Raw genomic sequence first — 13222 nt, 5'->3', positions numbered from 1 at the left:
GTCTTCCTCCTCACTGCTGAAGTCTTCCTCCTCACTGCAGCAGTCTTCCTCCTCACTGCTGAAGTCTTCCTCCTCACTCCAGCAGTCTTCCTCCTCACTGCTGAAGTCTTCCTCCTCACTCCAGCAGTCTTCCTCCTCACTGCTGAAGTCTTCCTCCTCACTGCAGCAGTCTTCCTCCTCACTGCTGAAGTCTTCCTCCTCACTGCTGAAGTCTTCCTCCTCACTCCAGCAGTCTTCCTCCTCACTGCTGAAGTCTTCTTCCTCATTGCTACCATCGTCTTCCTCACTAATGCAGTCTTCTTCCTCACTGCTGAAGTCTTCTTCCTCATTGCTACCATCGTCTTCCTCACTAATGCAGTCTTCTTCCTCACTGCTGAAGTCTTCCTCCTCACTGCAGCAGTCTTCCTCCTCACTGCTGAAGTCTTCTTCCTCATTGCTACCATCGTCTTCCTCACTAATGCAGTCCTCTTCCTCACTGCTGGCACTTTTTCAATTATTCAATGTAGCTATAGAATAACGTGTCAGTATTTGTTGAATAATAAGCCTTAACAGAAAATAAATAATATACCTGAATTTAAGAGAACCCTTTCCCAAACAAAAGTGTTTGTTGACCTTTAACATGCGCAGTGATTTCCTGAGATTGCTTATTGGGGCTTTAATATTTGGCGAGGGTTCTGAAGAGTGCATGTTCAGTGACTTTGCCTTCCCCTGCCACTCTGTGTGTCTGGTGTGTCCAGCTAGGATACAGATCAGCTGTCTTCCACTCACTGGAAGGAGGGTACAAACAAGCATCTTCATCCGGACCAATCTGTGAAAGTAAACAGCCAGTGTTTGGATGCAGTGTGCTTTACTGCACACAGAGACAGTGGAATTAAAAATACAGCTTCTCACATTTGTTTTCTGTTGAGTTTCACATCATTAGGTAGACATACAGCTGTGTGCGCGCATCTATGTCTCACAAATAATGTCTCACAAGAAAAAAACCCTACCCGCGATGACTTATGGAAGTTCATATCGATGTTTTAATATGTTTTCAGTTGAAGAATATTATGGTTGTCGTATTCATGGGTTCTTGTCAAGTGCATTTGTAACATTTCTCGTTAAACAGCAAACTGTGGTGTTAGGAAAAGTGTTCTGCAGAGTGTTTCCCAGGAGACTGCACCGCACGTGTGTTTAGTGTCTCTGCCTCTCTCTGCCTGCCACGTGTGTAGTAATTCCCCATTCTAGAATAAGCAAGTGCCTGGGTAAACCCTGGAGAAATCAAAGCTTAAAGAATTCAAGAATATTGAATAGTGTCTGGGTTTGCAAAAAGCCACTGGCCGGCCTTGTTTCCAGGTCATGTCCCAGACGCTCGGAAATGGTGTTCCAGTGACAGCAGGTTTATAAATCGGCTGTCAACATACCAGCAAATTTTCAGTAAGCGAACTGAATGTCAGGCAAACGCCCACATCAGGAAAAGGTTGCACATATGCTTTAAGGATCAGCCAGGAGCCTGCGAGCTCTGCTACTGATGTGAGATTCTGGTAACAAAGATGGCACATAGTGTTGCCCACATACCCAGCTCACTGCCGGGGGTCGTAGTGCTTGGATGTCAGTGCAGGATAAGCATGAAAGGGGACATGGTGTCTCACACCTCAGGAGGAAATGTCCCCTGCGATTTGTCCTGAAGAAGCTGGTATGATTCAGGTCCCGCAAACTGTGGTCTCCTGACCAGTCCGGTGTGCTGCATGCTGGAATACTGAGGTCTTCCAGTATTTGGACTGACTTGAAGGCCTTCAGTAACTAATAACCTATTCATTCAATAAAGAAATATGCTCTTAATCTTCAATGCATTTTCTGTCCCTGTACCACAGTACCCGATTCTACACAGTGTACACAAGCAATCTCTATAAACACAAACACACATGCACTGTACATACAGACAATCATATGTCAATCAATTTCTGTCTGAAATTGTATCGTCACCACCTTTCTCAAATGTCCACCCTATTCACTGACCATATGTGTACCGGCCCTTTAATGACTGACATTATGTGATTTGAGGGAGAACAAATCAATCAGCCATGGCTAAAAACACAGGGTAAATAGCCCCTCCCACTGAGAGAGAGAGAGAGTGCTGTGAGGTACAGAATACATGCTCAGACTGTCACAATGCATTATGGGTGATGTGTGATGGGGACACCCCACCATTCTTGTGTCTGAAGATGTGACACACACACGCACACACACACACACACACACACACACACACACACACACATACACACACACTCACACACACACACACACACACACACACACACACACAGACACACAGACACTTCTTGCTTATTATACTGTTAAGCAAGAAGGAGCCCAGTATATTAGCCATTGGGATCTTCTGTAGTTGAATCAGACAGGGATCTGCTTCCTGAGTTGTACTTCAAATAAAACCCTGTCTTTTTGGACTGGCTGTAAACTATACCTGGTTTGTTTGAGATTTGATTTTCCACACATTTTACATGCAATCCTACAGCATAGATGACAAAATCATCTGTAAATATTCTTATGTAATATTTTAAAGAAAATACATAAAACATTGTTCATTTGACACACAAAATGTATGTGAAAGTTTGGCCGTGATCTCAGCTGCAGCTTCTGGCCATAGATTTTGTAGTCAGTGACTGAATTGAGCAGGTCTGGGATCTGACTCAGAGCTGGGATGTCTATAGCCACAGGACCTCAGGAGATGTGATTTCATTTCTCTCGGTTCTATGGCATAAATAAACTGCTGGTGTTCCAGGAGTGAATCATGAATTTAAGAGCTGGGGTCGAATACCTCTCGGGTAAGGACGAGAAACTTATATACTTCTATACTTGATGGCATGTTTTAGGGGGCTATAGCCCTTCTTAAATGTTCTTTAGCCCTCCCAAATAAGCAAGTTTCAAGTTTCAAGTTTCAAGTTTGGTTTATTTGTCACATACACAGTCATACACAGTATAACTCGCAGTGAAATGGTGGAGAGTGCTCTGTCCAAACTGAGGAAAGAAAACAGGGGTGCATAGAGAAATATAGATATTCTATATATGTGAAATATATATATGCAAAGAGGAATATATATATTCTATGTATGTACAAAATATATTAACAATGTATGTACAATATATGTATATTATGATTATATACACAATGAACAATGTACAGAATGTACAGATCCATTTACTAATCATAAAACCTGAGAGAATCTCGAGAAGGTGACAGGAAGGCCTAATGCACAATGTACAATGTACAGAATGTACAGATCCGTTCTGTAGAATAACATAACATATTTATAGTTGTGTATATATATACAGTTATACAGTTATGTTACATGGAGGTGGTGGTCCCCACAGTTTATCAGTTTCCCTGATTCAGGGCCTGAATGGCCTGTGGGAAGAAGCTCTTCTTCAGCCTCTCTGCTTTGGTCTTCAGGGAGCGAAAGCGCCTCCTTGACCTCAACAGAGAGAAGAGTCTATTGTTGGGATGGGTGGGGTCCTTCACAATCCTCCTGGCCTTGGTCTGGCACCGCTTGTAGTAGATGGTCTGCAGGTCAGGAAGTTCCGTGTGAGTGATGCGCTCTGCTGAACGCACTACCCTTTGGAGTGCTTGTCTGTCCTGCTTGGTGCTATTCCCAAACCAGACTGTGATGTTCCCCGTGAGGATGCTCTCGATAGTGCAGGTGTAGAAGTTCCGCAGTACCTTGGAGGGCAGTCTGAAGTCTCTTAGGCGTCTGAGGTGGTAAAGACGCTGACGAGCCTTCTTTGCCAGGGAGTTGGTATGGCAGGACCAGGACAGGTCCTGCAAGATGTGAACACCAAGGTACCTGAAACTATCTACTCTCTCCACTGTGGTTGCACTGATCCTCACAGGTTGGTAGTGCCACTCCTGCTTCTTGCTGCAATCCACGATCAGCTCCTTTGTCTTACTGACGATTAGGAGGAGATTATTTTCCTGGCACCAGTTTTCCAGGTGTTTAATCTCCTTCATGTAGGCCCTCTCGTCGTGTCCGAGATCAGACCCATGACAACGGTGTCGTCAGCAAACTTGACAATGGTGTTAGAGCTGGAAGTGGCTGTGCAGTCGTAGGTGTACAGTGAGTAGAGCAGGGGGCTTAGGACACAACCCTGAGGAGCACCAGTGCTAAGGGTGAGGGTGGATGAGGCACAGTTGCCCACCCGTACTGATTGTGGTCTGTCTGTTAGGAAGTTGGAGATCCAGTCGCACAGGGATGTATGCAGTCCTAGATCCTCCAACTTAGTAGTGAGTAGGGAGGGGATGATGGTGTTAAATGCTGAACTGTAGTCGACAAACAGCATTTTAACATAATTTCCCCTCCCTTCGTCCAGGTGAGTCAGTGTAGTGTGGAGCAGATGTGCAATTGCATCGTCAGTGGAGCGGTTGTGGCGGTATGCAAACTGCAGTGGGTCCATGGAGGCTGGCAGTGAAGATGTGATGAAGTCTCTGACTAGCTTTTCAAAGCACTTCATCATGACTGATGTGAGGGCAACAGGGTGGTAGTCATTGAGGTCGGAGGGTCGAGGTTTCTTCAGGACGGGGATGATGGTGGATCGCTTGAAGCTGGACGGGACGGGACGTGGATTATTAATTTAAATCATCAGTAGTTCTCATTCATTCATTCTTATTCAACTGTGTCATTGTGTCTCCAAATTCACAATATACTGAGATAAAGGAGCACTAGGGCCTTGGGGAGGTGCTGCTCCCATAATTTGAGTCTGAAAGATTTACACTTTTTTATGATTGCTTAAGCACAATGTTGAAAACAAGGCTCATTTTGTCAAAACACTACATACACTTCACACAGCCACACACACAAGTATCAGAGCACCTCAGATCTTCTGTATGCAAACAAATGAAACACTTTTGTCAGGATAAATCCAGCCTCGTCTATGAAGATAAATTCTTGTGAGATTGCATCAAAATTCATTTGCACAACTCAACACTGTGAAAAAAGAAAAAAGACAACATTGTGTAGACCTACCAGAAACGTACATGTGAAAAGGGTGTGTGCAGCACACAATACTGAAGTATACATTACATACCTACATACGTATTTATGCTGTGGGTCTTTTACTTGAAGACAGGTAAACTCACCTGTACAGACAGGTAAACTCACCTATTACATTTTTACAGTGCTTACACCTGTTTGGTGAGTTTACAGTTAACCACCAAGTGTCTGTACATTTGACAGCTGTGGCTGATCGTTTGGTTCACAGGTGGAGTGTTTTGAAAGGTTTGAGGTCATGTTATATTTCTCTGTCTAATGTAGAGAAGTGAGAAGAGAAGTAGTTTGTAAAACACTGTAGTGTTTTGCTGAAAGTGTGAGGCTGAGATTGTGCTTGTGCAGATCTGGGCTGAGGTTTTGCTTCTTCAAGTTCTGTTTTCACTAACTGTGAATTATTTTAAATTTTATTGCATAAACAATAGGGAAAAAAAAACTATAATGTTTGGGCGATCTGTGACACCATTACCAATAGCTCTGCACTGCTTTGCTAAAATCTTGTGTCACGCTGTGTGTGAGACAGGATCTCTGTGTCAAAGAACATTCTGGATGACTGGGTAGCCTCAACATAAAAGTAAAGAAAATATATAATCTGAATGTGTGTTAAATCTGTCCGAAATGAAACCGACAGAGGAACCCTGATGACTGATGAACAAATGCTAATATAACTTTACTTAAAAAGCAAACTAAAAACAACTTTGGCATTAAACCATGCAACATTTAGAGCAGGTGTTGATGGGGGGTTCCTTTTCATTTGTGCAATTCTCCTGGGGTCTTTGTTTCAGTGTAGAAAAGGTTGATGCTGTTTTGATAAGAACAAACAAATGTGCAAAACCAGACATGTTAATCACTGACAGGCTGGGTTATTAGTGCGGAATATTTCTGCAGTGTGACAGTGGTTTGTGATGGACCGTCTCCACCTGCAGTGTGACAGTGGTTTGTGATGGACTGTCTCCACCTGTAGTGTGACAGTGGTTTGTGATGGACTGTCTCCACCTGTAGTGTGACAGTGGTTTGTGATGGACTGTCTCCACCTGTAGTGTGACAGTGGTTTGTGATGGACCGTCTCCACCTGTAGTGTGACAGTGGTTTGTGATGGACTGTCTCCACCTGTAGTGTGACAGTGGTTTGTGACAGTGGTTTGTGATGGACCGTCTCCACCTGTAGTGTGACAGTGGTTTGTGATGGACTGTCTCCACCTGTAGTGTGACAGTGGTTTGTGACAGTGGTTTGTGATGGACCGTCTCCACCTGTAGTGTGACAGTGGTTTGTGATGGACCGTCTCCACCTGTAGTGTGACAGTGGTTTGTGATGGACCGTCTCCACCTGTAGTGTGACAGTGGTTTGTGATGGACCGTCTCCACCTGTAGTGTGACAGTGGTTTGTGATGGACCGTCTCCACCTGTAGTGTGACAGTGGTTTGTGATGGACCGTCTCCACCTGTAGTGTGACAGTGGTTTGTGATGGACTGTCTCCTTCAGGTACAGGAACTGCAGAGTCCCCCAAGGGCCGGCATGGTGGTGAAGGACTGCGTGAGAGCCTGCCTGGACTCCACATACAGATACATCTTTGACAACTGCCATGAGCTCTACAACCAGCTGCTGGACCAGGTACAGTCTGAGAAACCCAACTGGACCAGGTACTGACCCAGAGGTCCTACTAGATCAGAAATTGGGTGTGTGGCAGGTTGTGGGTGGGTGTTTTACTGATTTACAGGTGGGTTTCTGATTTCTTCCTTAATTATATTTCCAAAATTATGTTATGGTCTATCCACAGAACAGAAGCACACACACACACACACACACACACACACACACACAAACTCTCACACATAAACATGCATTCACAAAAAACAAACATGCACACATACACACACATAAGCACACACACAGTGAAATAGACAGTTACACACATGCAAATATACTTTATATAAGCAACCCTGTGTACTGACCCTAGAACCATGTGATATGCAAGTCACAGCATGATGTAGTGATTTAACCTTTGACCTTTGACCTACAGCCCCTCTTTCTTACCCATTACACCATGACGTCATGTGGTTTGGTTTGTTCCTTTTCTTAGCTGTGTCTCCCTCCTTTGCTATGCCAACATCCTGGGAGACTATTGTATCGTATAGTACAATGAGTAGAAAATATTTAGAAATCACCCAGACTGCAGTTGATATGGCAGGAAGTGTATAGTGAATGAAAAGGAAAGATCTGGAAACAGTAGAGAATCATACTGCAGTCCAACTATGCAAAAGCCAGGAAGGAACATATGTTCATACCAACCCCCACACGTTCAGTGCATGGATGAATGATGCATACACTCACATGCACACACACACACATATACATACACACAGACACACACATGCATGCTCTTGCACACGGTTCCCCCTAGCCATGTACACACACACACACACACACACACACACACACACACGCATTCACAAAAACGAACATACACACATACACACACGTACACATAGATAAGCACACACAGAGTTTATTTGAAGTTACATAATAATCACAATACAGTGCAATGCACAATCCAAGCAATAATAAAAGAATAAAGCTACAACAGCATCAAAAGTGACACTCCCACACCCCGACAGATCCATTAGTGAAGGTAACACCGTCTCTGATACACGCACATGCTTCCCACCAAACCCAGAGTGCATACAGCTCTCTGAGGAGCTGAGAGGAGAGAGCCAATCAGAGGTAATCCTCCTGTCCTGGGATTCCCGGTGCTGCATCTGCTCCATTCATCCTCTCTCTGGCATGCTCAGGACAGCTCAGCGCTCTGAGATTCCTCCCCAAATCCCTGGAGAAAGAGGAACACTCTGCAACTCTGGCTGTGCTGACAGACGATCCAGGACCCCTGCAACCTGGAGAGACAGAAACCAAATGATGGTTTCTGTGATAGAAAAGATAGTCACCCTGAAGCCCATTTTTAAATCATGGATCTGCCGTGATTTTGATCCACTTACAGAAACACAGTAATCACAAATTCAGATGATGTCAAAACATGCTGTTTCCTCTCTCTTCCTGCTCTCTCTCTCTCTCTCTCTCTCTCTCTCTCTCTCTCTCTGCCTCTCCCTTTGTCTTTCTAAACTCAATTGAGCATTATTTATAATTAAGGCACCATGGAGATATAAATATAGTTCTTATTTAATGGAAGCAGGCCATTCAACAATGTGATATTCATGTCTGCATTCTGAATAGAAAGAGTAAGAGAGAGAGAGAGAGAATGACAATCATGTGCAGTTACCTCTCGCAATAACAAAACTAACAGTCTCAGACAAGTTGGGTTATGATCATCCCTTTGAGGGTAAGTCATGATTGCAGGTAACAGCCATGATTACATGTAACAGTCATGATTACATGTAACAGTCATGATTACATGTAGCAGTCATGATTACATGTAGCAGTCATGATTACATGTAGCAGCCATGATTACATGTAACAGCCATGATTACATGTAACAGTCATGATTACATGTAGCAGTCATGATTACATGTAACAGTCATGATTACATGTGTTCTTATTCACTCGTAGGAAAGCTTAACTTTTGCTTTCTCTTTTCTTTCACTGTCTGCTGTTGGCAGGAGTCCCATGTGTCTCACCATCTTGTAGGCTCCCCAGTGGCCTGTGTGTGTGTGTGTGTGTGTGTGTGTGTGTGTGTGTGTGTGTGTGTCTGTGTCTGTGTGTGTGTGTGTGTGTCTGTGTGTGTGTGTGTGTGTCTGTGTCTGTGTGTGTGTGTGTGTGTGTGTGTGTGTGTGTGTGCATGTGTCCGTGTGTGTGTGTGTGTGTGTGTCTGTGTGTGTGTGTGTCTGTGTCTGTGTGTGTGTGTGTGTGTCTGTGTGTGTGTGTGTGTGTGTGTGTGTGTCTGTGTCTGTGTGTGTGTGTGTGTGTGTGTGTGTGTGTGTATGTATTTGTGTGTGTGTGTGTGTGTGTGTGTTTACTGGTTTCTCTGCTTTGCAATGGCACACAGTCTTATGTGCTTCCAAGGGACATGAGTAATGAGAGGAATGCAGCCTGCTCCTGTGACCTTTGACCCACAGACTTGAACTCCGAGCTCCTCCCCTCGGATGATTCACCACTGATGTCCTGATTGGGCACCTCGGAGTCACATGTTGTCGTATTTTTGTCGCTTGGCTTAAGTGAACCTCTGTGCTTGTCTGAATGGCTCTTAGTCCAAACATCCTGTAGGGATCAGAGCAGTCCGGCAGCTGTAATAACAAAAGGATGATCTCTCTAATTACCATGGCGATCAGAAGAGAGCATGGGGCCACCCAATCAGCCGGTGCACTGTCAGCTCTGAGGCAGTCCCCAAGGAAACCTCTATCTCTCTACAGCGCCAGTCAATAACAGCATTAGAGCATAGCGCTTTTCTGTTAACCAGAACATATTCAGCAGCAGTGGGTCATAAGGGTGGAAACACCTTGTACTGAACACCCCTCCCAAAACCACCCGAGAGGCAAACGGGAATGAAGGACCAGCCTGCTGAGGTGTTGGGGTTGGGGTACTGCATCTGTGTGTGGGAGAACAGTGTGTTCTTCTGCAGTACAGTGAAGAAATTGAGCTACTAGTGACTGCATTTGTTAGAGAACGTTGGCTAGGTTTGACATGCAGAACCTACACTAGGGGTTAGTTTGAACAAAAACATGAGTGTCCTCTGGTATGTGAAGTCTAACTGCTATATGAGTGTCTTCCCTGTAGTCTAACTGGTATGTACTTGTAATTTTCATTGCAAATTTGAACATTTTATGGTCAAACATCTCCTCTTATGAGCCCCACCAGTGGTGTAGTGATCTACATCAGGGGTATACTGACCCCCAACAGGGGTGTAGTGGTCTCCATCAGGGGTGTACTGACCTCCAAAAGGGGTGTAATGATCCCCACCAGGGGTGTAGTGATCCCCACCAGGGGTGTACTGACCTCTAACAGAGGTGTAGTGATCCCCACCAGGGGTGTAGTGATCTCCATCAGGGGTGTAGTTATCTCTCATCTTTGTAGCTGCAAACTGATTGCAGGCTGTTTTATCATTGTTTTTCTATTATGAATTCAGAGGTATATGTGTATTGTAAATTATGCATGTTTTTAAACGATTTTACCTCAATTCTAATTTTGTATTTCGGACACTGGACACACCCCAGATTCCTAGCAGGCACCAGGCTGGGCCCCTGCTCTGTCGGCTCCACTGAGAGCTCCCACAGCACAGCCCTCAGTGCTGGGGTGCTTTAAGGAAGCCTCTTCCTCGCTGGGTGGCAAATTAGGCAAGCAGAGGACATGTCTCTGGTCTCTCTGGTCTTACTGGTCTCTCTGGTCTCTCTCTGGTCTTACTGGAGGGTTTATTGGGAAGACCTCTATTCTGCACTAGCCAAAGGGCTCCAATGTCCACTTTCATACCATCTCTGCACACACACACACACACACACACACACACACACACACACTCACAGACTGACAGACAGATAGACCCCTCACCCCACTCAGACACACATTTGTTTGGGGGCTGAGGATTCCTCTCAGCTCTGAAAGTAAATCCTCCCTCCACAAGTCAGACTGAAAATGATCTCGCCTTCTGATCTCTCCCTCTCTTTGTCACTCTTTTTCTCTCATTCTAAATCATTCCATAGGCCAGTTGGCCATTCATATTCATAACCCAAATATGCATCTCATCTTTAATATAAAATGCTCAACCTTCGATATTTTCCATTCACCTACACACACACACACAACACCCCTCAAGAAGTTCAAAATCTTTTAAAATTATGCCTAAAGACACTATGTACTTTGTGTATGTGTGTGTGTCTGTGTGTGTGTGAGCACGTGTGTCTGTGTCATGATGATGTCATCACTCCACCCTGTCACAGACAGATGCTGAAGTTATGCTCTGTCTGTTTTTATGCAACAGTTGTCATAATGCATCACCAGAATACAAACTAGATCAAAAAACTAGAATGCAAACACTAGTAAAATAACCTCTAATAGAATCAGGTCATGTGGCCAGGCAGCTGTTCCTACTGCCATCATTAAATTAGGAGATTCCAAACAGTTGAGCAAGACCTTAGTAGTCTAAAGCAGAAACAACCCCCACCCACACACACACACACACACATACAAAAGGACAGAAAAAAAATCCTCTAGACTTGCCTACAATATACCGCCAGTCATATGTATATACCTCTCCTAATCTGATAATAATCCCACAGCCGTGCAGTCTCTACGACCCAACACAGGACGTGGTCCTAGAGAAGCGCTCAGAGCAGCTGAACGCAGCAGACCCACACGATGTCCCCTCTGCCACACCCGTACGATATCCCCTCTTCCATACGTCAGCTCATGAACTCTGTGCCCTGCTAGATCAACCATCACCAGCTGTGTTATCGCTTATCGTTTACATGGAATCATGTCGGAGCAACACCACCATTCCACCCCAGGACTCTGGAGCAGTGGGCAAGTGCTCTCTGGAGTGAGGAATCACACTTTACTATCTGGCACTTTGATGGACCAGTCTGGGTTTTGCGGGTCCCAAGGGCCAGTGAACCAGCAGTGAACCCTTGTGAAGGGGAAATGCCCTGGGGATGGGGCCCCGTCACCCCAATGAGGGGTAATGTTAATGCCACAGCATGCAAAGACACTTCGATATGCTTAAAACGTTGTGACATCAGTTAGTGGAATGTAGTCTTCACTTCCAGCGAGACTGTGGCCCAGTGCACAAAGCCAGGCTTCTACCAATATGCTGTGATGGGTCTGGTGTGTAGGAACCCGACAAAGGACCCTGACCCCAACATCACACATCCCCTTTGGGATTAACTAGATCACTGTGTGTCAGCCCAGCAGATCTGCCTGACCTCACAAATGTTTTGACTGAATGGTCACAAATCTTCAGAGACTCTCCAGGATTATGTGGAAGGCTGGAGACTGTTAAAACTGCAAGGGAGTGCAACTTCTTAATGCAGAGGGTAGCTATAATCTAACCCTAACCCTAGGGTTGCTATAACCTAACCTTAACAATAGGGTTGTTATAACCTAACCCTAACTCTAGGGTTGTACATTTAGGTGTGATTGTCAGGTGTTCATATACTTTTTCATAGACCAGAGATTCAGGAGTCCAGAAGTACTACCTGAAATACAACCCCAGTGTTACAACATGGCAATAGTGATGGCATGCTTATGCCTAATGATGATGTAATGGTTGCATTGCTGATGTAACAGTTACATCACTGATGTAATGGTTTCCTTTGAATATCTGTTGCCTTTACCATTCATACCTATTGTAACTACTGTGTAGCTGTTAAATTTAAAAATATGTTAAAACAAACTAAATCCACATCCAGTACCACAGGTAGGCAGCTTGTTCTGACTGACAGAGGTAGACATCAAAGCAAACACTGCTACATAATTGACTGGATTATTTCACCCCCAATGGAGCAGTTCTGAAAGATGATTTTCTATTACTCAGAGCAAGTGTACTCAGTGGACCATGTGTACACACACACAGAAGGACGAAGGGTTCACGTTCTCACGGTGACAGATCTTTGCCTGGAACACCGGCATGGTTGGGAAAAATTGCTTTTGTTTCTGTAGCAGAGACTATAAATCTCAAGTACAAAGACAGTTTGGTGTGTGTGTGTGTGTGTGTGTGTGTGTGTGTGTGTGGATCAGTAAAATAATTTAGATTAGGCAGGAGGAATATGACTTGCAGGATTGCTCAGTGCTTTTATGTTCCCCGTTATTTGCACAGACCACCATGCACCGAAGAAGACTCCCATTCAATCAGGTCATCTTCTGTGTAGGTGTACATGATCTCATTATGGTCTCATTATGATCCCAATATGATCTCATTATGATCTCATTAACTCCAAAAACAGAGGCATTACTTGTATATACAGTGCACCAGTGATGTGTTAACGCCCATATTTCTTCTTACAGTGTTGATTCAGGACCATGGAGAGCGCTCCTTTGGCACTCTCTATAACAGACTTGTCAGAATCATTGGATGAATAGTAGGTGAAAATTAGGACCAAAATGTTCTACAGTTGTAGCATGGGATCATGGTAAAAACTCTCTCATGAGTATTAACCAATCAGGTATGTGTGTTTGCTGCTCAGTGCTCCTGTTTGAGATAACACTTTGTTAGATCCATGCTTCGCAAGTCATATCCGTGCTTCCCAT

The 13222-nt window shown here is 44.5% G+C and overlaps 1 protein-coding gene and 1 long non-coding RNA gene across 4 annotated transcripts in view; one reads left to right on the top strand and one right to left on the bottom strand.

The window, feature by feature from the left end:
* Positions 1-13222, top strand: part of unc13c (unc-13 homolog C (C. elegans)) — a 143515-nt gene that overhangs the window by 58930 nt on the left and 71363 nt on the right. For all 3 annotated transcript variants that reach the window (XM_081716214.1, XM_081716215.1, XM_035525330.2), the window contains one exon: positions 6521-6649. In XM_081716214.1, coding sequence (XP_081572340.1) covers positions 6521-6649 — 129 coding nt within the window. The remainder of the gene's footprint in view (positions 1-6520; positions 6650-13222) is intronic.
* Positions 7281-13222, bottom strand: part of LOC145658602 (uncharacterized) — an 18001-nt gene continuing 12059 nt past the window's right edge. Inside the window, exon 3 of the long non-coding RNA XR_014124236.1 lies at positions 7281-7926. This is a non-coding gene — a long non-coding RNA (uncharacterized LOC145658602). The remainder of the gene's footprint in view (positions 7927-13222) is intronic.

The sequence above is a fragment of the Electrophorus electricus genome, chromosome 6 (assembly GCF_041902795.1).
Source record: "Electrophorus electricus isolate QZ-2024a chromosome 6, ASM4190279v1, whole genome shotgun sequence".
Classification (NCBI taxonomy): domain Eukaryota; kingdom Metazoa; phylum Chordata; class Actinopteri; order Gymnotiformes; family Gymnotidae; genus Electrophorus; species Electrophorus electricus.
The sequence above is the reverse complement of the archived record's forward strand: the minus strand, read 5'-3'. Positions and strand labels throughout refer to the sequence as shown.